General features: G+C 36.8%; 1 protein-coding gene across 4 annotated transcripts in view; it reads left to right on the top strand.

The window, feature by feature from the left end:
- GBE1 (1,4-alpha-glucan branching enzyme 1) overlaps positions 1-26,852 on the top strand; it is a 168,737-nt gene that overhangs the window by 41,093 nt on the left and 100,792 nt on the right. For all 4 annotated transcript variants that reach the window (XM_080374521.1, XM_080374522.1, XM_080374523.1 and 1 more), the window contains exon 3: positions 7,349-7,464. In XM_080374521.1, the coding sequence (XP_080230647.1) occupies positions 7,349-7,464 (116 nt within the window). The remainder of the gene's footprint in view (positions 1-7,348; positions 7,465-26,852) is intronic.

The following is a 26,852-nucleotide window of genomic DNA, read 5'->3' as shown; positions in this document are numbered from 1 at the left end:
GTGATTTCAGCTATCAATACTGACTGCAAGACAGCTAGATGAGGCTATTTTTGACAGCTCAACTTTGCATGTATAGACACACAGAATATTCTCCTCTTCACCCCTCTTCTATTTGCTGCAATCCCACCCATTGTTCAAGGTTTTTGTGATGAGATGGGTATGATAGTCTTTAAGTTAAATTTGTTAACATGGTTGGAGACTAGAATTCATTTGTTTTAATTATGTATTTTAATAGATGGCCATTTTAAAAACAAGCTTTCAATGAAATCAATATCTAAAATTATTTTTTAAAGAGAATATAACTTGTAAATTGGCGTGGTAGGTTAGGAGGAGAAGTACGTGTATACCTGAATACAGTAGCTAAAAACTGGAATGGTTTTCTAAACTATACTTCATTTAAAATATTTCATGTAATACATCATATGAAGCAGAAATTTAGGACAGAGTGGTTGTATATAGATGCTAATGAAATGTGGCAATAAGGAGTGAAGAAACTAAAAAGAAATTCACTTTTAACATGGAAGAACTGTTTATTCTATGTATCATATTCATCAGTCATGGTAAAGTATTCATTCCCAAAAGGGAAGATAATGTACTCTGAAAGCCTAGAGGAATGGATGATTGTCATTCAATGTAATAATATTCTGATGTGAATTTGGGTTGCAGAACCCTAAGATTTAGATTCAGGTTGCTACGGATATGTTTAATTAAAACTGAATCCCTTTAACCTTTCTTAAAGTTTTCAAGCAGGTTAAAGTCTCAAATGAAATTTATGATTATATTGTATTTTAATTGAATATCAGGATTGCTTTTAATAAGATTTTTTTAATAAAAAAGCTTTATAAAGAGAACTGTAATTGAACCATGCGGGGGGAAGCTGGATATCTTACACAAAGAAACAAACATGGAACTTAAATGACAATAGCTCTTTAGGTTTTAAACTGAAATATGATGGTATATAATATAAAAACCTGTCAGTTCATGCTTTCTTTTTTTAGTTCTCTTGTAAGGATATGGATAGCAGTGTTTTCTCTGTGAATCTCTCAGATGTTTGTTGGAAAGACGCAAAAAAAGACACAAAATGCACTTGCTATTTAATCTGCTAAGTTTTTGAGGATTGAAACCTTGTAAAAATTATAATAGCAAGGTCAGGTTGTGTTACAGAAAACATAAAATTCTTTCAGAATTTATAATTAAACTGAGCTTAAGATAAACATGAATAATTTGTTTCTGTAATGATATACATGTAAAGCCTCAGTCCTGCAAAGGTCAAGTTTTTTGTGAATGGATTTTAAGCCTTATAGCAGACAATAAAAGCTTTAATAATAAGGTATTTTGCCCCAATTTATGGTATTTTTGTACATCATTCTGAGACACTTGTAATGAGTGAGACAGCTCCTATTTCTAGAATAATTCTTAGTATTGCTGTCTATTCTGGAAAACAGGTAAAATTTAGTAGAAGCACTCAAAGTGGTAATCAAATTGGAGAAAGAAAAACATAAATAAAGAAATACCAATATAATATATTATATATTATATATATAATATAATATAAAATAAAATAAAGAAAATACCAATACTTTCAGTGTTCTTTGTCTGTTCTTTAAAACTCCATAATTGGAGAGAAGACGGTATTATGACTGTTGGTATTATGGTATGATGCTTATCTGAAATAGTACTAAATGAACATCCAAAACCATTAAGATTTGTCAATTAGTACTTTTAGCATCTCAGTAAATCCAATGCATGAGGCAATTAGCTGAATTTCTGATACTAGAGGTAGTATCAATGTTATAGCTACCTTAAAAACTTGCAGTGATAACACACTGAATATTTTATTTGCATGCTATATTGCTGAGGAACTTGGTGACTACTGGCCATTTATTGTTACTTTACAATTGACTATTTCAAAGTCAGCCAGTGACCATCAAGTTTTAAGGGTAACCCAAAGAATTTGTTTGGGAATTAAACCACACAAAATTGTATTTGGCCATGCAGAGACTCAGTAGGTTATCTGTAAGCAATATTTGAATTTAAAAAAAATTAAAAGTTACTGGCTTTAAGAACCTTGAAAGGGTAAGAATGTATATGCTAATTTGGAAGTCATGCTTGTGATTTCTGTTCTTTAGTTCCCTTTTTACTTTTCTCTGTCTTCCTTTCCCTCCCTCCCAGCTATCATTAGGTCTGAAATGTTGATCACTCTGGAATGTGTTTGATTCCATTTCTGTTTCCTTTTTCTTGCACTAGTGGGGAAGGCTTCTCCTGGTGGTAGAGGGAGGATGGGCTGGCCAGTTTTGGGAGAAGGTTTATTTATTACTTGAACTCTGACAGGCTTCCTTCAGAGTGAAGAAAGAGGAGCTTAAGCTACCAGCCCTCAAAATTTGGGTATCTGACAGCTGACTGGAAAATTTTCTTACTTTAAAATGATTTATTTTTTTTTCCCCACAGGCTTGACTCAAACATTTACTGAAATGCAGACTAGGTATTACAATGATATTATACCCAACTTTACTTTCTTCAAAGCTTTTTATAGAAAAACACCTAGATTTCATGAGTAAAGTCAAATAGTTCTACACTTCTGTGGCTGCAGACAACTGAAAGCACTAAGTAGACTGAAGTATAACCTGTTATTATTATCCAGGGAGACATCCTATGTGAGAAGTAATGACATTTGTTTTTATGTCAGCGTTTGAGCTGTTTAATCACTTTTTAAGCAGATAATGTTAATGACCCTGCTATTGAGCTGTTGGAAATCAGGCAGTGTAGAAGGAGGAAGATCTAATTGGCCACTATGTAGAACAGTATAGTGTCCTTAGAGAATCTCTCCATTTATGTTCTGATTTCATATTCCAAGCAAATGATATAAAGGTATCTTGTGGGATAGTGGGATTTTGATGCCACTTCCCTTGTCTGAACTGCTGTTTGTCTGATATCTTTTCCTCAAGGAAGCTGTGTGAATGCTTGCTGGTCTCTGTATTCTCTTTGAGCATCTTTCAGTTGATCAGAAGTATGTAGAATGTGCAAATACAATTGAGGTGAGTTTATTGCACTTGAGAGTTCAACCTCAGTTTATGAAGTTTTTTCACTTTTGAAAAAATAGTTACGTTGCACTGATGTATCAGCTCTTACATTGGAACAAGCAAATGATTTGGTCAATATGCAACAAGTACTTTTTTTCCCCTATGAGAAGCAAGAGGAAGGTTAATTTCTGATATGAAACTCCAAGTGAAGCCATGAGCCTCAGAGCTGTATGGCTATATACTTGTCGACGTGAAAACAAAATCAGGAGATGGAAGAAGTCACTTAAATTTATGATTTAGTCAGAAGTATTGCATTTAATATTTTTAATGATAGATGGTAGAATCCAAGCTATTAGAGCTTTGAATTCCGTTCTAGATTAATGCTCAGTTCATGATTCTTTGGCATGCGAAGTGTGCTGTTCTGAGCAAGAAGTTCCCTCATGCCTCGTGTTGCTGAGGTAGGATGTAATATTTAAATAATTGGCTGGTTTTGCAAGATCTACTCACAGAGATGAGAGAAACTAAAAGTACCAGACTAATCAAGGTGTCTTCCGTGTTTGATTAAGACATATCTGGGGCCTGAACTTTTGAATAGAAGGTCTTGTTGTGTATGTCTTATGGGTTCTCTGTGGTGTCGTTTTTTCCTAAAACCTATTCAAGCTGATTATTTGAAATTCTGCTGGTAATCTTCTCAGGCTTTTTCTGTTTGTAGCTATTGACAGTCTTCAAAGTCTCTGTTTTCAAGCCAAGATATTTCTTTTGTCTTTATATTTTCAACTCCTGAATAGTCTTCTATTCAGTTTTTGGTTGGTTAGGCTTCTCCGCCCACCCTCCTGCCCCAAGGCATTTTTGGCTATGTTTTGCTGAAAAATATGAAAACTAAGCAGCAAAACTGAGAGAAGCCTGAGGTGCTGGTTCTTTGAAGGCAGCCTTCAATTTTCAGGGTGTTTGAACTTTTCGTATCTCTTTCCTTAAAACAAAGCAGTTATAATCTTCCTAAATGAGTTCCTCTCCAGGGGTAACTAGTAAACAGTGGTTTTAAGTAGGATTGTGTGGGACAGATGGGTATTGCTTTGCAGTTGTTCTTAAATCATGAACCGTGGGCAGCCAGTACTGAAGGAGTGTGGCTGAGAAGAGGAAGGATTAACAGGAGCACCTGGTGTTGGTAGCAGGTGGAGAGAAAGGTGTAAGCAGCTTGGGCAGAATTGTTAAAGCTGCCTGTGGAGAGCAGAGATGCTGAAATGGGTGGAGAGATGCAACCATTTTCCCTTCTAAAGGAGGAAAGAGAGGTGGTTTTAACAGAGGTCATAAGAATTTTTTTGGGGGTAATGTAAGAATACAGCAGGTTTGGTATATGTAATGAACTCAACTTCAGGCAATTTTCCCAAGTGAGTTTTCTAGAGACTGGGCCTAGAGGCCTTTGCTGTAACTTTTTATTTTGCTCAGTATTAGCAAGTCATCACTTGGCTTATTTGGTTCACTTCATGCGCTGCAATCAAGAGATATCGCTGAGTAGGAAAGAGATTCATGAAAAGCAATGAAGATGATCAGATATCTCGAGGGCAGGAGAAGAAAGAGTTGGTGGTAATTCCCATAAGAAGGTGTTGACTATCAGAAATCCTGACAGGAACAGGTTCCTTAAAGCAGTCTTCTTGCAACTGAAGATGTTTGTTACTTTTTCATCTTTCTTCTGTTTTCCGATTTTTGCCTGAATTGTTTATTTCAGACAGTTTAGATGTTTGCAATTTAAAATAAAATATCAGTTTTAACTCTGCCCCGCCCTGCGCCCCCCACCCCCCCCAGCCCCAAAATTCTGGTGATGTATATTCTACATCTTTTTATGATTCTCTGAAATAAATAAATATATGTATTATGGTGTATATAACCACTGTATATATTGTTTGCAGTTTTGGCTTTTTTTTTTAAGGAGTATTGCTTTGTTGGGAAGGTGTTGTTTGGTCAATATTGGTCTTAGTAGCCTTAGTAGATAGTATTGTTTGTTTCTTTATTTCTTTTACTTTAGAGTAAAACCAAGGGGGAAGACCCATCTAAATCTTACTAACATACAAGCTCTTCTGCTGTTAAGCAATAGTTTAGTAAATACTTTCCTTCTGCTAATTTGTGCATTTTGTCTGCACTATCCAAATACCTTATTTGTGATAAAAAGCTATCATCTAAATAGAGTACCAAGTTAATTGTATTTCTGTGTTCGAGCATGGTAAATGTTCTGTTAGAATAATCTCTTCACTGGTTTTGACACTGTTCATTTTACAGTAGCGAACAGGTACTAGAATATTTGCTGTACATGGTTATTTTTATCACATTGTCTAGCCCATTTGATTTGTGCCTTTCAGCTTTGTTCCTTGAAGACTGACAGGTCTCAGGTTTAAACAGTTGTCTAAGAGAAACTAGCAACTTACTTTGGAAGCAGCCTAGTTTTTCTCTGAAACTCAAGACATCCAAATACTGATTTGTTTCACAGCAAATAATATTTTTGATTACTGATGTTTAGGAAAATATGTATGTTGATGAATGTAACTTTTTCACTTTTCTGCCTCCCCTGTTGTGATTTCCATGGTGCCAAAGGCGATGATCCTGCTCCAGTGGCACGTCCAGGTTTTTTATTGAATTGCTGTTAACCATGACTACCATACTTAGCAGCAATATTGATTTACACTAGCTTAAACTAGTCAGGGAACTACAGTTTAGGGTGTGAACAGCTTGTTAGCTGTTACAGAGTACCTGCTTAGGATCATGCACTGTACCTCCTGTAAATAGGAGATCATGGAAGGCTGCTTATTCTTCTTTCATTGAGGTGTTTGTGGGTTTTTGGTATTTACGTGACAGGAGATGGCATGCAAATAGATTAGCATGAAGGGAGATTAGCATGTCTTGCTTTAATGTAGAAGAACGAAGCTGGGTTAATTAGCATTGATAATATACAGCTGTGGGTTGGCCTCAGGGGTGACAGGTTGGCTGATGTAGATAAGGTGCAGCTGTGGCTGGTTCTGTTAAGGGGTTGAGAGCCAGTGAAGAGAGAGGGAAGAGGGAACTCATGCTCTGGGTGAGGAGAGATGAGGAGAAGGCATCAGAGGGACTGGCATGAAGAGTATGTTGGTGTGAGGTAGTAAAAGACCTTGTTGCAGCTGGCTAGTTTGGGGAGTGCTGTGACACTTCAATGTCTTGCAAATCAATTTTCTTTGTTGATTGGTTTCTTGTGAGCTTAGGAGTGTCTGTTGCCTTGAACTATGTGAGACAGGTGGGTTTTGAGGCAAAACAAACAAACAAACAAAGTAATTCTCAAACTTGGCTTGCTACTTCCTTCTAGTCTAGAAATAATCACATTGCCTAGGTCTGTCCGTTCAGAAGCTTTTTATTCAGTCTCATTCATACGAGTTAACCTGGAACATGCAGACACACAAGACCTTCTTGGAAGGTGTCTGTTCAGTTGGGCATGTCATAATGACCAATCTTGCATGTTTCCAGTGCTCAGTAAATCAAAAGAGGACAAAGAACCTTGAATTATGGAATCTAAGCTAAGTTGCTAAGTCCAGTAAACTTTTTTAAATGAAAAAGGAATCTTCTTCAAGACTTGCTTAATTAGAACTGCGTCATTTCAGGCCAGATTTCCTGGCTGCAGTGTCACTGTCTGATATTATGTGGTTTCTTAGCCATTACTATCAAATTTGTCTGCATTTTCCCCTTTATTTTTCCTATATTATACACTTAATGAGTGTTATTAATAGGATATCAACTTGTCAAAATAGAGGGAGTGAGCAGTGTGTGTGTCCAAACCTGATTTGTGTGTTCAGTTTCTGGAGGTGGTTTTGGTTACATTTTGTCTGCTTCCCCTCTCTATAATCAACAGCAGCTCTGATTAGTTTTTTTTCCGTAGTATTGTAACAAATATTTCTACTGGCTTGTTTAGGATGTGAAGGGTTTTTTTATGTTTATTTTTTTTAGAAGTTTTAAATCTACATTAAACATTACTTTTAATCCATTAATTTTCATACCACCGTGATATTGTGGTATTAAAATCAATATTTTTTGGGGGGGAGTAGGAGGTTATTTTGACCTTCATCAAAGAGGTGAAGTAGAAATAATTTATTCATTGTCAAATTAGGATTGAAGTATAGTTTCCTAGTGAAAATATTATGCATTTTATTGAGCCTCTTTTTGAATGTTTATGGTAGTACCAGATAAAAAAAGTGTTTGTCTGCTGTCACTGAAGTTAATTCTGAAAAAGGTGGAACAAGCTGTTATACCTTTGAATTGTAATTGGACACATTTGAAGATAAATACACTTAGCATTATTTCTTACATTGCAGATGGCTGGAATCCATTTTCTCATCCATATAAGAAGATGGAATATGGGAAGTGGGAGTTGTTCATCCCACCTGGACAAGATGGTTATCCTCCTGTGGCCCACGGATCAAAGCTAAAGGTGTTGATTCTAGAATTACTAGAATTACTCTGTCCAATTCTTGTAACCCTTCTTACTCAATTGTCCTTTTTGTTTTCTTTTAAATAACTTTATCTTCATTAAATTGTTTTTAGAAGCAGAATCAATTTATCCTTGTACAATGTTACCTCAGTGAGTGAAACATCAACATCTCTCTTCATGACTCTTAGGAACAGGCATATGGGGCTGAAATATGGACATAGTGTATTGTATCATGCTACAAGATGAAAACAGTTTTTAAATTTTGATAATTTGAAAAATAAGAATTAAGTAAAATATAGATTAACATCTTTCTGTATTTGATGCAGCTTCTTAAGATTTAAGATCCTATTCAAATCTCAATACCTTTGTAATGTTTGTGATGTTTTTATTCATGGCTTTTCAGGTGATCTTTTTGTGTTGCTTTAATGGTATGTGTAACTTTGTAAAACTTCTCCCTATCCTTTAGGAATTAATGGTATTGAGCAGTAGGCTTAAGTAAGTTAAACTAAATACAGGTGCAGGGCAAACTTAGTTGTATTTTGTGGGTATCCATGAGCATAAAATCCTTTCTTCCAGGAATCAATGGAAAGTTTCTTTGAACTCTCAAAATGCCACAGTTTTACACAGTGTAGATATACATAATGACAATTAACCATCAGTATTGTTGCTTATTCCTGGGTGAATAATTTTCAGAGTTGTACTTCTGAGGTTTTTAAATTGTTGCAGTCAGAGCTTGAGTTGCAGAGATATCAGATGCTAACAGAGGACAGCGATGACTAGTTAAGAAATATACTGAAATAATTTATAGACTAGGAAAATTAAGAAACTGGAACATTTGTATAATACTGCTGTATTTTCAGGGCTTCCACCCACAAAAAAAAAAAAAAAAATATTGGAAAAATCCTAATTTTTCTGCTGAAAATCAGCTTAGGTAAACAAGAAATGTGCTGAAACAAAGATATGCATAAAAATGTTCTGAAAATGCTTACTTGATGTGTGTGCTTATCTTTATGCCTTTTGTTATGGCCTTGAAATTATCCCAGTAATAAATATGGATAAATTGAAATTTAGGAATAATCATTCAAGGATGAAAAAACTGTTTTTATTTTACAGAGTAGGAAAGAAACAGCCATCTGAAATGTGGAAATACAGTGATTATGCAATAATGTATAAGACTGCAGAATGGTTACTTAGTATACTTTTTCCACAGTTTTGAGATGTAAGTAGGTTAGATTTTTTCAATTGTTACTAAATTTACCTTTTCCATTCTGTCTGCAAAACTGTTGAGCTCACCTACTGTAGAATGTTATGCTCTCGTTGTAGAGGTGAGAGGTGTGAATGATGAAGAGCGCTGACCATTATTAACAAAATAGCAAAAAGCATATATTCTTGAACATGTTTGGAAAAATTAAAGATTTTTTTTTTGTCTGTCAACCTATATAAGCACCGGTCATATCTCCTATTTTTGAGGCAGACATCTTTATAGTACTTTCTCTGTGTCCATTCATCATTTTCTTTGGCATATGAACTCCATAAAGCAAAGATTGCATTATGCATAATTTGGTTAGCATGCAGAATTTTTGACTACTGATTACTCTTGGTACTGATGTACTAGTAAGAAGATTTGCTGTAGTTCTGTAGTTGTTCTGAGTCTCCTGAAAAGCCATGAGGCTCCTGCTGGTAGAGCAGAATGTGAGTTTTATTTTCCTCTTGGAACAGGCTCGTGAGGCTGGACTGTTCTGTCTGCCTGTGACATGGGTTTGCTTTTGAGTGTGCATATTCTTGTCTTAATAAAAAAAAAAAAGTGAAGATTTAGAAACTTGATACACAAGTGTACATAATCATAATTGATGACTTCATCCATATGGAACTGCTCCCAGCCTCATCTGTAACTTTGCTAATAATCTTTCATGACACTTTGTTTTTGTTCCATGGTGTCGACACAACTGAATCTTAACACATCACGACGTGTACTTCCAATGTATTTGGATGGTATAATTAACGTGGAAAAATGTCTCCAGTTAAGGTAGTTCTAAAATGATTTATCCGTTACAAAAGCTGGAAGGAGATTGGAATATTCCACACGTTAGACATGTATCCTATCCTTATGCTATGGCTGATCTTTTTATCCTCTCTCATTCCACTAATGGGTTCAGAAGACTGCTGCTGTTCTGTAAGTTTTCTTTGAACTACACGGTTCTGTTAGATTATGATTGTTCATAAGTGTATTTTAGGGAACACAGGCATTCATGTGGTAGAGCATAGTTTTGCAGTTCATTGTTCATGTAGAAGCTGAGAATATTGAGTTGTCTGTAAATGGAAATTACTATGCAGATTGCAGAGCCAATGTTTAAATAAACAGGCACTGTTGCCTGCGTGCACTAGACTAGGCAACAAAAGTATTTCTTTTTAGTAGTGAAGGTAGTCCCTTTTTTGATTTACTAAAGCAGCATAAGGGAATCACAGGCTTTGAAGTTTCTTCTACAAATATTATTCTTAAATATTTAAGTTAAAGTAGTCAACTTTAGATATTTTTGCAAAGATTTGATTAATCTCCTAGGGGGAAAAAGTCTCCTCCAGAAGGTCCTTATCTTTAGCTTCTGTCTACGCTGTTTTCATCTTTAGTTCTATGCAAGCGAATGCCAAGTTCTGAAATGGTGACAAGGTCACTCCTTTTAAATAAGTAATTTCTAAGCCAGAATGGGAAATGGATGGAGTTTAGCTGGTGACACTAATTTAGATCAGGTCACAAAATATTTTTGTAGGAAAATAAATGAGGAGCAGAGGTCAAACGTTTGCCTGTTATCAATAGTAGTAGACTGTCTGCTGTAGCTCTTCAGGCAGTCTTCTCATAAGTAAATACAAACATTGAAGAAGGTGAGTAATTAAAAAACCTGCTATAGATCTTCTGATACGTTTCTGTGTGAAGGGATGGATGCTTATGACTCCCTTGTGGGTAATGACATCCATCTGAAAACTAAGGTTGCCTGCTAGAAAAGGGTATTTTTTTTTATCTGTGGATCAGTTGGGAGCTTAGAGTTAGTTAAGTGAACAGAGTTGCTGTTGTGGATGTGTGGTGTTTGCTCCCCCCCCCTTAACTTCTGACAGATTTCATAAGCTGAGCTGAGCACAGATTAAAAAACAAACTTCGTGCTTTAATAGATCAAGCCTTTTTACCTCTCTTTCTTTATTCTGCTGAGGATAGTTTGAAAGATAGTCTGGGACAACTAGAGTTTCTTTAAATGTTAACGTGTTTGTCATTCTAACAGTGATGGCAGTTGGGGGCAAATGTGCTTATCTTCTTTCATGGTTCAAAATGACTGAATTCTTCCTTCATTGTCAGAGTATTCTTGATTATGTTTTCACAGTATACAGCAAGCTTTTAGAAAAATTAACACAGATAGGCTTCTTTAGCAAGTCATATGTTGTCATATGCATGCAGGAGTTTAATCTGTTCCACTTTGTTCTATTACTGTTTATTTATGAATGAGTTTTTCAACTGCTTAAAAATACCTGTAAATTAAGTTTTCACTGTAGACCATAAGATCCTAATTTTGAAGTAGTGACAGTGGAGTTTAGGGATGGGGACAGTACCAGTAAAAATTGAGATCTTAGTATCTGCAGTGGAGAACTCGTTTAATATTCTTTATAGGAATGCCAGGAAACAACACAGAAACTGCAGAACAATTGGAAAATAGAAGGCAATAAAAATTCAAACAGATGAGTATAATTTCCAAATTTATGGCTAATGATTAAGTTTTAAAATATTTTCACACAGCTAAATAAGAAAAGATAGTGAGATCAGTACTTCTACTACAGTCCTACTACATATTGGCAATTGTGATTGAGTTACCTGCTGCCCGTGAACATTGAATAGGACGAGATCTGTGTAGCAGAACCACCATATTTTCTTCTGTGAACTGGAGAGGATATACTAAAATAGTAGTAATTGTTCAACTTTCTAGTAATGATAGTAGACCTGTGATTTCTGAAATGATTTGGCAGAACAATAATTTTATATATTAATATATTTATCTGACAATATGCTGGGTAGGTGCGTGAAATTAAAACACTGTATACAACTAAATATCACTTGTATATTCACAAAATCTAGTGTAATGTAAATAATTCTGGCTTGCTTCTCTGGTGTTATGAAGGCAAGGTTCAGGATGGCTGACATGCCTCCATAATGCAGCTTTTACCAAGAGTAAGGTAAGCATTAGCATTAGGAAGCTCTCGGTAAAATATCAATGACTAAATCTGTTGGTTTCTTATTACATTTCTGAAGCCATATGAGTTAATTACAAATAGGTAGCTTTCTCAGATAGCGTTTATATAATTGAGTGTAGATATGTGAAAGTAAAAAAAAACCCAAACCCATAAACAACACAACAAATCCCCAACAATAAAGGAAACCCTTTTCTATAGTTCATTTTAATTGGGTTTTAACAATCATTTCTGGAAACCATAGCAGCCTTCATAATTTCTCTGTGTATGCTGACAGAAGTAATCGTAAACAGCTCAGGGAACAAATAACACAAGTATTGCCAGGAAAGGTCACCTCAGAAAACAGTAGAAACTTCAAAAACTCTGCATGCCATTATTTGCTAAATATATATCCTTTCTTCCTTCACACACATGTATGTGTTTGTGTATATATATATATATATATTTCTTCTAATGGTAAACTTTATAGTTTTTCGAGGGAGTATTTTTTATTGTGATGAGGTGATTAGATTTGGTATCTTGTGCGCTTGTTAACACAATATTTTTCTGTTGATATTCCAGTCTTGCGTGTTTGTTTACTTTCAGTGATGGCTGAACAGTAGTTACAGGTGCCAAGTTGAATACAAAATTGGTGCTGGCGTGAGGAACAGTGTCACAATTTTTTTTTAATCAGTTTGTACAAAATGTTTTAAAAGTTCACTACTATTGGGTTTGTGTGGTTTTCCTGTCCAAATGTGTAAACCTTTTTAATATTAAAGTGTGCAAAGGAGGGACTACTTTGAGTCAGAACACTTAACAGATTAATTGTGGTTAGAGTATCTTAAAGTACATTTGTATCCATGAGTTGCTGGGGAGAGGGAAGTTAGTCGCAAAGAATATTCTTAGAACTTAATCCTTCCAATTTTCTCTGCTGTGTCCTATACTTTGTAGTAGATCTGCATGCTCTGTGTTTAACTTGTAAACCTTGAAAAGGAATCAAATATGGTGAGCCGGTAGGTTAATCAGTGTCAGGGAACCACTGTTAGTAAAATTCATCAAGTGTAATTACTGTCACTGATGAAGTAGATGGTGCTGCAGCTGACCCTGCTGATCGGGAAGTCCAGCAGCATAGCATCAGGCTGGCTCTGAGTTCAGGTCTCATGTGCGTCAAGTAGTCTGCAGTCAAAACATGAAGGCGGTTTTTAATGAGAGTGTGAAAATCCAGGAGACTTTTTAATAATGGAAAACTGGTGGGTGGTTAGGATGGTAGGTATAGAAATATTAAAGTTGCGGTGAGCATTCTGTAGCATAAGATGTAAATAGAATCATAGAATAGCAGGTTGGAAGGGACCACAAGGATCATCTGGTCCAACCTTTCTTGGCAAAACCACAGTGTGGCCCGGCACCCTGTCCAGCTGAATCTTGAAAGTGTCCTCTGCTGGGCAGTCCACCTCTTCCCTGGGACATGATTCCTATGGCTGATTGTCCTTTCTCATTGTGAAATCAGTTATGTGCAGTCAGACAGCCTTTACAGAGGGAGTTCTAGGTAACCCTAGCAGAGATACGAAACCTGATTTCAACAGGAAGCTTCTTGAGGAAGTATTCAGTGTTTTCTAACATATACAAATATAAACACTTCTAATGTTTCTTGTTTTCACCTTAGCTGGCAGCGGGGGGTGGGGGGGAGGGCCAGGGCAGCAGGGAATATCATTGATCATAGTTTAAGTTCCATGTCACATAAATTTCATGTCTTAAATGGTGCGTAGGATGGTAAAACATAAAAATCATCAGGTCTGCGAAGTTGAACAGTGAATGAAACAAGTGTTCTGCAGCATCGTGGTATGTAACCTATGTGCAAGAAGGAGCAGATGTGGCATTCCTGGTATTTCTGGTATTTTAAACTGTAGAGAACAAGACTTACGTCATCTAATATGTACATTTCTTGGCATCAGTGCTGCTGAATGGAAAGTAAAGCATTAGTTAAATCTGTGGCAATACCCTTCATGTTTCATTGCTTGATTGTGAGCCATGACCCTTAAGCAAGTTATTGTAGACCTCTCTGGGTTACAGATTAGGTTTACTGGCAGGAAGAGTTGTTATCTCATTGGGAGGTAAATGGTCTCCTGACTTTGCCTGTTTGGGTTTGGTAAACAATGTGCAACTTATGGGCTCATAGGACAGTGGTAGCAGCAATGAAGCATTGTAATGCAGTGGACTGTTGCTCTTTGGAGCCTTTTTTTCCGATCGAGCTCAGCACTTCAGAATTTTCTTGTTGAGTTATTTTGGCAGGCTTAGTTCTCCTGTGACTTGAAGACTGCACAATTCTTTGGTAGGAAGTTTTGCTATTTAAAAAGACTTGCCTTTTAGTTTATCCATACAGAACACTTAACTGTTTCAATTGATATTAGCTGCGTGTTAAAGCAAAATGTGAAGGTTTTTTGGAGGAAAAGAGATTTTAAAGAGAAGGGGTGTTGAAGTGGAATCTGAAATCTGGGAGTCTATATTAAGTATATATATAAATATGCCTTTTTTTTAGGAGAATTGTTTTTTTTTTTTTTTTGAAGATAGGGCCGCTAATTAGGTAAAGCTTGTCAGACTCTCTTTAGCATGACTTACTGGTACATACTTCCCCAGCTGTATTTGTTAAGAGAAGATTATGGGTCAAGGAGAAAATGGAAAGTAAACTTTGGTATTCTAATGGACTTCACATCTTGGATGCCCAAGTCTTGTCAGATGGAATCTGTACTGGCAATACAGCCAGCACTAGAGTTGCGTGAGTACTCTTCTGAGACATTATGATAAAGTATGTAAGGTATGCCACTTTGGAATATCAGAAAGTAGTTGAATTAATGCACTTAATGTGTGGAGAGGATCAGGTGAGCTCATTCATGGCAGAAGACCTCAGAACAGAGGGAACAGATCACAATACTCTGCATCTTTTACTGTAACAATAATAATACTGATATTGTTATTACTATTATTATTATTAACTATTACTATTTTTATTATTATTATTATCCATCAAAGAGAGTGTGAACTAAGGTGTTCGGGACTTGAGCTGTCAGAGATGACAGCAATAGGAGGGAGAGGACAGTGGAAGGACCATTTGGGGCTGTAGGCTACCCCAGTTGTAAGACACCTCGGGGCTATGTAGCCGGAAGTGGAGGTGTTGAACATAACCTGCCCCATTCCCAACAGAAGTTTCACTGTCACTTTGAACCGGCTGTGAATGGGAGCATCAAAAAGCAAGCATGCTGTGCCACAGCCACCCAACCGCAAGGTGCATTATGCAGCAGTTGTCCTTTATACAAATGCTTTACTGTTGAGGATAAGTAATACTTAATGCTTGGGTGCCCCTATTACATACTTCAGCAGCTTCTTTTCTACTTGACATGGCTTGAAACAACTCTAATAAGTTACACTTATTGTGTGTAATGTGCTTTATTATGGCTGCTTTTCAAACCATGCTCTCATACCCCGAGCCTCTCAGTTATACAATACATATACGAATGCTTTTATATTATGCATACAAATTTTTATAGTCTTTGACCTACATCACTGTTGTTATAGTAACTTGATTCTGGATAAGTCCCAGTGAGGAAAAAAATATTTCTTGAACTTTCTATTTGAGGTTCCACTTACTTGATTTTGAAAAAGGTTTTCAAAATCTGGAATCTAGACTGAAAGAAAAGTTTGAATGCTGTCCTGCAGCATAGATACATGTGGCGTTTTGGGTTTTTTTTTTTGTTTTTTTTTTAATAAACTGGCTGTTCCTCAATACCTAATAATGCCATCTTTGTGTAGCTAACAGTTACAAAGCCTATTGTTTCATCTTGTAGAAATCCGTGTATTTTTAGGACAGTACAAGATGATTAAGTGAAGTACTCTGTCTACACTTGTGCCTGCTGAAATCTATTGGGAATGTTTCCATGTGATATTGCTTTTACTTTTAAGAACTCTCCTATGTTTTCTTGGATTTTAAGAGTTTGGTTCTCCTATGGTATTTTTATATCTTATCTGCGTAGATACTTTTATAATACTAGGCTACTATCTCCATCTTTTGATTTTATTTTTTTTATATTCAAATAGAGGATATAGTATTTTCTGTATTATTTGTTAGTATTTACTAATTTATCTTAGTTTTCTAAGAAAAGCATGGCAATAAAAAAGCAAAAGCTTTCTTTTAAGATCTGATCTAGTAAACTAGTTAAACATGTTATTTGATTCTTCACTGCAATTGAAATACTTAATTCACAAGTGGAGCTATATCTCCCTCTTTTGGAAAATCAAGGCATGACTTCATGACTTGGCTTTGAAGATAGACTTTTGCTTCTTTCAAATCGATTATTTTTAGTTTAAAAAAAATATTTACTTTCCCTAGGGGAGAAGGGAAGGGGAAAGAAGGGGGAATTGTGAACAAATATTTAATATCCCTAATAAGTTTAGAGTCTAGTAGCTGATGTCATGATATATTTACAGAAAAATAATCTGTACAGCAAATAGATCCCGCTTCCAATGGCTTCTGAACCATGTAGACTCCTCTGCAGAACTTAATTAAACATGTAAACCACCTGAGAAGTATTACTATGTGTCTGATAGCTAAGGAGGTGGTTTGTGGTTTTTTTTTTTTTTCCAATATTTCATTTAAATACTTGTCCTTTCAGTAGATTTCTTTGCCAGAAAATTGCTTGCAAGTAAAAAAACAACAAACCAACCAGACAGCTTTGTCTCACTGGCTTAATTTTGACAGTAATCTGAAATTGATAAGGAAAAAAACATTGGAGAAAGGGATACTTGGAGTAAAGTGACTAGAGTGTTTGCTTACTTTTTCTTTCTAGTGTGACTGTTTTGCAAGGTAGGAAGAACAGCCTGGCAGAAGCAATGTGCTGTCCGTTCTTTCCAAAACTTCTTTTCAAGGTTTATATTCAATTTGCATGTTAGGAAATAATTTCGTTGACTGCAAGCACCTTGACATATACACTTGATTTTGTGTTTATTTGGAGCAGCAGGAATAGAGTATGGTAAAGTTTTTCAGCAGAAGGTGAGTTCTGGGAAGGTAGCCCACTGCCCATGCCGCCTCCCCCACCGGTTGGGGAGCAGGGTCCGTTTGGGAAGGGACTCCTGGATAGGGGAAGCTGAAGTGTTGAACAGCTTCTGATCCCTTTTCCTCCTTGCTGCCTCTCCTGAGCCTTGTTAGGCAGGGCTGTGCAGCAGCAAGTAGAGTAAGGCACTAGTGCAGCAGTTGTGTTCACTTCTTTGTTCCTTGCCTATTTCTGACACTATTAAAGAGGCAAATGTTCTATCTGGTCTCTACAATCTGTTGGGTCGAATGAGGTAATTCCAGAATAAAGCTCTTAACAGTCCTGTTCTATCCCAAATTTTTGTCAGAATTTTGTATTTTTATATAAATCTTTTTTAAAGCAAACTGTGTCATACAAGGAACTGGGTTCTGCAGCAGTTTGCATTACCTTACTGGGAAGTGTTCTGCTGTATTAAAAAACGTATCATTATTTATCATGCCATGTATTAAAAAACAGGCATGCAAAAACATTGCCTCTAGACTCCAGTGCTTCTCTCACAAACCAGTATGACCTGTAGAAAGAGAATGCTAATACTTGCCCTGGGGTTTCCTCTTTGTGCGTGCGGAAGGCAGGGATGGCGATGTGATTTTACTTATTTACGTAAATGAGCTCAATTTACATAATCTGCTAGCAAAAGATCATCAGAGCTGTCTATCCTATCTTGGGTGCTAAATTTAGGATTGGATATGCTTCGTGGAAGAAAGGTACACAGCTAACGTGTACATGGAAAAGTATTTTCAGCTGATAGTAAAGCTTCACCTCTGTTTCTGTAGCAGCTTGAAGGGGTTGAGAAAAAAATGAACAATAAAAAAAAAAAAGGAAATATGATCTTGTAGCAGGATATTATCAGTGACTTGAATGAAGGAACTGTCTTTGAAACTGAACTGCATTTATGGACTAAAATCTAAGACCAGGTTTTCTTAAAGCAGCAGTGTCCTAGGTATGTAGTTTTGGAGAGAATAATTCTAATTGGTTCAGATTCTTTTGTATTCCTGTAAATTTGTAGTGCTTTCTCTTGGTTACTGTATTTTTGCAAAAGTAAAAAAGTAAACTTTTCTTTGTCTACAGTGTATATTATAATAAAAAATGTCTTAGTGTACAAGCAGTTGTTTTCCTTCTTCATACACTCCTAGAACAGCTTGAGGGGTGGAAATACCTGGATGTTTAGTTTCTAATAAATTTCATATCATGGAAAAACCTGTTTATGTTATTGCAGCATCTGACATAAACTTCCTAGAGAATCTTGAAGACATAATTGTGTCATGCTTTTAGGTTTTGGTTTGAACTTTCAAATCAGGTGCATGTTATTGAGATGAGGTGCTGTTTCCACCTGTGTTCTTGCAGCTTTTACATTGGAATAATCTTGTCAGAAATTTATAAATAACAAGCTAATGAAATGCTGTAAATTGTAAAATATTGGAATATTGGCTTATTGCCCTTGTAGAAATAAGACACTTATTTTTCTATATTTCTCTTAAACCTGGTTCACTCTCAATATATTAGCTATTGTTGGTTTGATGGCCAATTTAATTTCATTATTGTATTAAAAGCCGCATATACCAACAATCATTCTGTGTGCTTTCAAGCTATTAAAGTAATGAAATAATAATACAATGTTTCAGAGCCTTTTATTGGCTTGCATATATTAATCAGTTATCTAGTTGTCACCACTTCATCATCTTCTCTGCAACAAGTATAAATGGCAAACCGCTGTATAACAAATTTCCCGAACTGCAAAAGTATCAGTGTTAATTCTTTATTCTTTTTATAAAAAATGTTCAGCAGATTCTAGTATTAAATGAAAATAAATATTTGAAAAATAAGGAGTTATCAAGACAGCTCATTTTTATTTCTGATGTTTGATCCTGTGTCATCATTATTTTTATTTCTGATGTTTGATCCTGTGTCATCATTATTTTTATTTCTGATGTTTGATCCTGTGTCATCATCGGTGAAAACAGAAGCAGACAACGGGGACACATCATAGTTAAATGCAATGCTCTCACATGGAATTAGTCTGCCTTAGATGCGGGAACTGAAAGCTAAAGGAGTGGACGTTTAGCAGAGAAATTGTCTGATCCCCTATGTAACTGTCACTTGAGTTATTCTCCCACACTGTTCTGAAGAACTGTGTATGTGTACACTGGGAGACAAGGTAGCCAAATGAAGCTGATGTGAAGAGAATATGAAGGTAGGCAAACACGAAAAGAAAGAAAGGGGATATTCATAAAAATGGATTTTAAAGGTGGTGTTTTGTGGCCTGTGACTGCACAGTTCATCTGTCGTAACAATAGCGCAACCATATTAAGTGCCATTTTTTACATGGGTTTACATTTTATCTAAATTTGCATTTGTGGCTAAACTGTTGAAGTTGGACTTACAAAGCTTTCAGACTTTTTATTGCTACAGATAATTTAAGAAAAAAAAAAGTTTGGCTTCTGTTCATAAAAAGTCAACAAATTTCACCGAGTCACAGCGAGTTGGAAGTTGCCTGAACATCAGTGCTGAGTTTTCCTGTAAATTCCCTGAGACATCCAGAGTGGGTTGGCAGATGTGCTGTAGGTGATATGAAAGACCCATGCTATTTTGGCAAGGCAGAACAGTGGGATATGCGAGTCTCAAAAATTTTCAGTGTCTCTGAAAATCAAGGGCCCTGAATCTTACTTGTCCTGCATTGGAAGCACCATTAAATTAGATGAAACCTATTTTAGCTTCTGAATTGTTCCGGTGTGTTATTGCTTTTTCTATATGTCTCCAGACTGCCCTCAGAGTGATGGTTTCTCCTTAACTGCTTTTGAGAGTTTTAAACATCATCAAAATGGACCTGTAAACAACTGTACTTAATTTTATCCTATGTCTTATTCCCCATTTCATAATTTCCTATAATCTAGTGGGACAGACATGGAGCACATTGTCATTGTGAGATTTTGGTCCTGCTTTGTGTTCCAGCAATCCAGCATCTTGCAAATTGAAATGCACCTTTGCACACGAGTTTTTACATAGCTTAAAAGCCAGCCATTGTTGGCTATATGTTTGCTCTTATTGCAGCCATACGTTGCAGTTTTTTCTAGTGATTTTTATTCAGATCTGAATAAAATACTTCAAAATTAATCACTTCAGCAGCATTGATGCCTTAAACCTCAGGTTACCAGAGCATGTTCTCACTACCTTGGGTGTACTCATCTGTGAAATCCGCTGCACTAATTACAGCAGTTTTGGATGCTAAACTTTTGAGTGAGCTTAACATAAATAGGCAGAAGTGTTGAAAATACACTCAAAGTCCCTGTAATGGAAATGCAAACAAACCCACGTATTTTTAACCTTTACATACAAAGGATGAGAAGCTTAGGTTAAGCTCTTTTGTTTTATGATTGTGCTTATATTAATTATGTATCTGTGCCCTGTCCATTTTTAGACCAAACTGATGTTTTAATGTCAAATTATGAAGGATGTTTTCACTCTGTCTTTCTGACACTTATTTATGTGAGGGCATTTATTTACATGTATTTACACTGATATTTCGGCTGGAAGCCAGAATCATGTGACATTCAAAAGTTATCAAGGATTTTGAGTTTTTATATATTATTGTGTGAATGTTTTTACTGCTAGAGGAGAGGAAAAAAACTCCCAAACTGTGCAGATGAGCTATATCTAGTGTTAATATAGGCAATTTCTGCATGACTAACTTCGAATTTTCCAAAGTCTTGTTAGAAATTTTCGATGGGTAAGCCAACTTGGAAACTATGGGGAAGCAGGGAAAAAAGACTTTTTTAGTACAGAGTTCTAAACAGATTAGCTGTTGCAAGGGTCTTCCCCCTTTCCACAATGACAACAACAAAATTGTTCCCTGTGTATTAAGCAGTTTGATAATCAAATAGTCCTCTTCTTATGTTTCAGACAAGGAGATGTTTAATGAAGATGGTGTAAGTTCTCTTCATCTGTTGTTTGTCTTTGCTTTTCTGTCCTAAATTTGGGCAGTGTAAATGTAACTCTTGATACGTAGATTTCTTCTTAACTTAGTTTTGACTATTTTAACAGCTTAAACACACAGACTGAAGAGAGTATATTATTTTGCCTAGGAAACTTGAATCTCCTTTTTCCCTCTGCACTTGTCCTCTTGTTGGAGTGTTTTCTATAGTGACCAACATTTCTTCTCTTCCCTGACAATTTTACATAGCTCATATTCGTAAGCATTTAAAAGGTGACTAAAATCTGAAGAAAGCCAAGGGTAAGCCGTAATGCAGGTAGATAACTGGATTATTTATTGTATGTGTCAGCTAGGTTTAACTGTGATTTTTTTTTTCTAGCAACTGTATCTGTATTCTCTATAATGTTCTTAAAAGCCAGCAAGATGTATGCTCTGTTACATATTTTTAGAAGCCAGAAAAGGTGAAAAAAATACAGTGACTGTTTACCTGGATTTTCTTTAACTAAAGCTTAAATAAGTGGAAAACAAACAGGTTAGTTGTAATTAGAGGTTAAACTTTTTCCAGTTTCCTTGGTCCACTTAACAAATGCATTTCATTCTGTACTAGTGTGCATTTTTAAAGCTTTATTTAATAGGAGCTGTAGTGTTTGTATCAAATGGTATAATGTGCCTCCTCATATACCTTAAGGAAACAGCAGGGGCACACCTCTTAAAAATGAAGTAAGTAAATCCCAAGGCCAGTTGAGGAAGCTGATTTAATGAACATCATAATTTTATATATGTTCTTTAGAGAAGATTGTTGAGCTAATTAGAAAATATAAACTCATCTATAACATGTTGATGAACTAAGTGGTAGCTAGCTTAGGCTATGCATCATAAGTTTTAAGAATTAGTTTGAGATGAGTACAATAAGCAAATTTGGAGCAAAAGTACAGTATCTGCTAAATAGACTCATAGGCACTTTGCCAAAAGGTCTCTGTAATGAATATTTTCAGTATTCTTTATACATATATATAATCTGTTTCAGAAGGTTCAGATTTTACATGGCAGCTACCTTTTATATCTGAACACTGCAGTGAATGGACCACAAGTAGTAGTGTGGGGTGAGTGAAGCAAGATTTTTTTATCTGTCTTTCAGTTTTAAGTGTGTGCTTTATATTTACCCCTTTTATGACAACTTTTTTTTTTTTTTTTTTTTTTTTTTGAGTTAAAACTGGCTACTCACAGCTTGCATGGGTGTACTCTGTGGGGTAAGACACTGGCTGGACAGCCAAGCCCAAAGAGCGGTGGTGAATGGAGTTACATCCAGCTGGTGGCCGGTCACAAGTGGTGTCCCCAGGGCTCAGTGCTGGGGCCAGTTCTGCTTAATATCTTTGTCAGTGATTTGGACAAGGGAATAGAGTGCACCCTCAGTAAGTCTGTAGATGACACCAAGTTTGGCGGTGGAGTGTTGATCTGCTGGAGGGCAGGAGGCTCTGCAGAGGGATCTGGACAGGCTGGACTGATGGGCCGAGGCCAACTGTATGAGATTCAACAAGGCTCAGTGCCGGGTCCTGCCCTTGGGTCACAAACACCCCATGCAGCGCTACAGGCTTGGAGTGGCTGGAAAGCTTCCTGGTGGGAAAGGACCTGGGGTTGCTGGTTGACAGCCAGCTTAACATGAGCCAGCAGTGTGCCCAAGGCGGCCAACAGCATCCTGGCTTGTGTCTGAAACAGTGTGGCCAGCAGGACAAGGGCAGTGATCGTCCCCCTATAGTTGGCACTGGTGAGGCCGCACCTCAAACACTGTGTTTGGTTTTGGGCCCCTCACTACAAGCGAGATGTAGAGGTGCTGGAGCGTGTCCATAGAAGGGCAGTGAAGCTAGAGAAGGGTCTGGAGCACAAGACTCATGAGAAGCGGCTGAGGGAACTGGGGTTGTTTAGCCTGGAGAAAAGGAGGCTCAAGGGGAACCTTGTCACTCTGAAGCTGCCTGAAAGGAGCCAGGTGGGGGTAGGTCTCTTCTCCTGGATAACAAATGATTGTACAAAAGGAAGCAGCTTCAAGTTGTGTCAGGGGAGGTTTAGATTGGATATTAGGAAAAGATTCTTCACTGAAAAGGTGGTCAGGCAAGGCTGCCCAGGGAGATGATGGAATCACCATCCCTGGAAGCATTTAAAAAATGTGTAAATGTGGTGTTTAAGGAGGTGGTTTAGTGATTGACTTGGGTTATCAGTTATCCTGGGTTAACAGTTGGACTTGATGATCTTAAAGGTCTTTTCCAACCTAAATTATTTTGATTAATTATTTCAAGAAATGCCAAAGCAAATATGCAAGTGAAGGTTCTTGGATTGTTTCCATTAGAGTTATTTTTATCAGTCTTGGGCTGAATTGCTATTAATTTTAGTGTACCATTCAACTTTTGCAGTTGTTATTTTTTTTTGTCATGCCACAGCTAAGCCTGATGGTGTGGGAGTTGTGTCTCAAGAAACTTTAGAAAGTATTATCTGAAGTCTTTCTACTTTAACCTATTAATCAACTTTCTACAGTATCAGGAGAGAGGATTAAGAAGTTGATTGAGTATAGAGCTTTGTAATTAAGGAAAGGAAAGATGCAGTAAATGGGATTCACATAAAATTAAAAAAAAGGGTTGAGCAAGCATGGGAAAGAAGCAGTAAAAGTGTTGGGGATTGCTTGATAGAGGTCTAAGGAAACTATGTTGATTATGGTCTCATAAACCAGAGAAGATTCAGCTTTACCAGCTTCAGAGTTGTGACAATTCCTGTTCTGGGTTAGCTGTGTTCCCCTTGACTGTGTTTTCTCTGTACACAACTCATGATGTTAAAAAATGACAGCCGCCCATGAGCAAAATTTGAGGTTTCTGCTGTTATGGTGAGGTTCATCCAGATACAACCATGACTGGATATATTTACTACATATTCTTTAAGAAGGCCTACACTGTGAAAAAAGCCTGATTTGAAAATGTTCTGAATACTTGTTTAGAATAAGTATTCCCCCCCCGCTGTTTTAGAGATTTTTCTGACATTTGCGCGGTTGAGTTGTATGACTTCTGTTGTTGGATAAATGTATCCTTTTCTTTAGAACTTTGGATGTTTCTTATGTTTTCACATAACAAAACTGAAGTTTTAAAGTTCTGAAATAGAGATGAAACACAAAAATTCAGATTGTGAACCTTAAAATAGAGCAGAATTGTAAGTCTGTTAGGACCGTTAAGTGTGTAAACTCAACCCTTGTGGAATGTGGTACATTAGCACCACCTGTTTATGGCTCTACATTGTTACTATCACAATGTATGACAAATACACTGAAGCCTCTGCTTCTAGGAAGTTTGTTGTAGCTATTAAAATTCTGGCTGTGGAAGTTGGTAGGAACTTGTACAAGTTACTATGACTCTCTCAGTTCCTGAAAAGTCTAACCATTAAACTTGATCTGACAGATGCTTTGAATAAAAGGTGTAAACTGGTACTAAAACAAAATGACTTCTGCAAAACTGGTAAATCAAGTACACTGAGGTGTCAGAAATGAGGGAAAATATGGTCAGTTTGAGTTGTGTGACTACAGAACAACAAAAGTTCTCACATGATGTCAGAAGGGTGGGATGCAGAGATATGGTTAATTAACATGTGCAGCATAACTGTAGAAATGTGGGTTAAAGGGAAATAAGGGGTTGCTCATTTCAGTGTGTTTCTGGTCTCTGTTTTTCTTAAGTGTTTTTCATTGCTTAAAGGACTATATTAAAGAGTGTGTATGACTGGTTTTAGTATCTCATAATAAATAAACTTTTTCCCTCTCCAGTATCACTTTTGTATTAAACTAGTACTGCATCTAATGTTCTGAATTTACATTAATTATCCCATATTTCTTAAAGTGTGCCCACCCCTCATAAATCTGTATATTATAAATTACATTAGAATATTAGAGAGAAAGGAATGATAACATGAGTAGCTAGGTATGGTTATTATATGCGGTAATTATCATATTTCTGTGATGGGTAAATTGGGACAAATTAAGAAAATGAGGAATAGCACCATCAGAAGTGTGATACCAGAAAGTGGAGATAATTCTTATTATTTTAAGAGTAACTTGCAAATTTTCAGTGCAGTCAGCTAGGAGGATCTTCATTGTGTTGATATAATTTGCAGAAATACCCTTTTGGTGAGCTTTTCTAGCATAGTTAACAGAAGAAATTTTTGATGCACCTGTACAGTGTTTTCACTAACCTCTTGTCTTTTGCTGTTTAGGAGGTTAGTCTCAATTATTTCTTCTTATAAAACCTGTTCCAAGTTGTCAGAGTTATAGTAATATACACTGAGACACAGCAATCATACCTCCTTGCTTTATCAACTTCCATTAACCTACTGTGTATACATATTTTCATTTTATTTTCTCCTGTGGTTGGGTTAAGGATACAGATAATCTATCAAAATGAGACACTTGCCACAGGTGAAAAGGCAATTCTTTGATAGTTTTCTTCCAGGCTGCTTGTTAGGAATTGAGAGCAAAGAGAAGTCACGTTTTAGATAAAAAAGTAACGTGAGAGGGGGGGAAAAAAAGCTCAGCTCACCCCCCACCCCCCTTTCCATCTGAGGCTTGTTATGATGTTCATAGCTCTCCCTACAAAAAAAAAGGAGTCTGCCCAAACCAACAACCAAACCAGAAAAAAGCAACCTTCAACTTCATAACAAAATTGGAATGCTGAATTTCAGGACTTCACTTGCTTGTACATTTCTGGGTTTCAAATTGGCAAACCTCCTGTGTTACTGTTTCGATGGCAGCCAGAATACCAAGCAAAACCAGAGTGCTGCTGTTCCTTCTGCACAGAGGAAAGGGGGAGGTGTGGTGGGAGAGATGAAGCAGGGTTCTTTCTGCATCTCAAGAGGAAAGGCCTGACAGCAGTTGGCTTCAGTCGGGTAACAGCTTCAATGAGACAGAGTAAGAGGGGGAATACTGACAGTGAGCAAGTCACCTGCAAAAGCTGGGCAACCTGTGTTACTGTGGCATCATACGGTGCCTTGGCAGATTTTTTCTCACGGCATGCTGTGTGGAGCAGATCCTGTTCTTGGAGAGGAGCTCTCCCTTTTGGTCATTCCAGCTAGTATATAATTTCCATACAGGAAAACAACTCTACTCCTGAGCGTGTTCCCATGAGAATTTCTTGCTGTACTTTTAGACAAAGGCAAGGCCATGCAGGTGGCGTAGTTGTCGGTACCAAGGGGCAGGTGCCTCCAGGCCCCTGTGTTCCACTGGGGTGGCTGAGGTTGTCCTGCAGCCAAGGGACATGTGCAGCACAGCATGGACCTGTTGTCCCTAGCTCCTAAATGTGCAACGCTTTCTTAGTCAGCAACACGGCCTTCCACCCCTTCATTCTCATACCCTTTCCCAAGGGTATTTTATAAGGTACAGATTACATTAATTACTCAATAAAGCAGAGATGACCTGTTCAAATTTTCCAACTCCTCAGACAGATTGTCTTCTGCAAAGTCCCAGGACAATGTTATCCTAGTAATTATTTCAATTTTGCTTTTCTTGTGTAAAATTATGGAACTCCTAGGTTTGTTGTGTTTGGTCACTTTTTCTGGTGAAGTTTTATGAGCTTTTTGAAGGAATTGATAATAATTGTCATTTTTCATTATAAAATAGAGAAGGTAAACCATTTGGTAATATTTTATTTTGTCATTAGAATGGTGGAGTCATCCAGAGAAACTGAAAGGCAGCAAAAGAAAACTAGCCATTTAAATTTTACTCTTTTTCCCTCTTCTTGACCTGAAAGCTGTCCTGTGCTTCTTGTGTTAACCTATATGATATTGGTCAAGACTCACAGAGCATAGAAAAGAGGAAGGAATCAAGATATTAAAATTGGCTTACTAGATTGTTTGCCAAGTAAACAAATCTCAGTACTCATCTTGATGGCATTACACTGTATGTCTATTTAAATTTATAGGAACATGGCAGGGAAATAGCAATGACAGTGGAAATTAGGGAACCTAACACTAATCCATTTTGTAGGGCTCTGTCTCCCATAACTTATATGAAGCTTATATATATATATCTCCTCACCTTTCAGCTCCCGCTCGTGAACATCAGTCCTGTGTCTGACATGCTTGGTTTGCTATTCTTTTGTAAATCATCTCTGTGAACAGGGTCATTCTTCCTTGTCTTGACATGCATTGTATAT

This window comes from Falco punctatus (assembly GCF_963210335.1).
Source record: "Falco punctatus genome assembly, chromosome: 2".
Lineage (NCBI taxonomy): Eukaryota > Metazoa > Chordata > Aves > Falconiformes > Falconidae > Falco > Falco punctatus.
The sequence above is the reverse complement of the archived record's forward strand: the minus strand, read 5'-3'. Positions and strand labels throughout refer to the sequence as shown.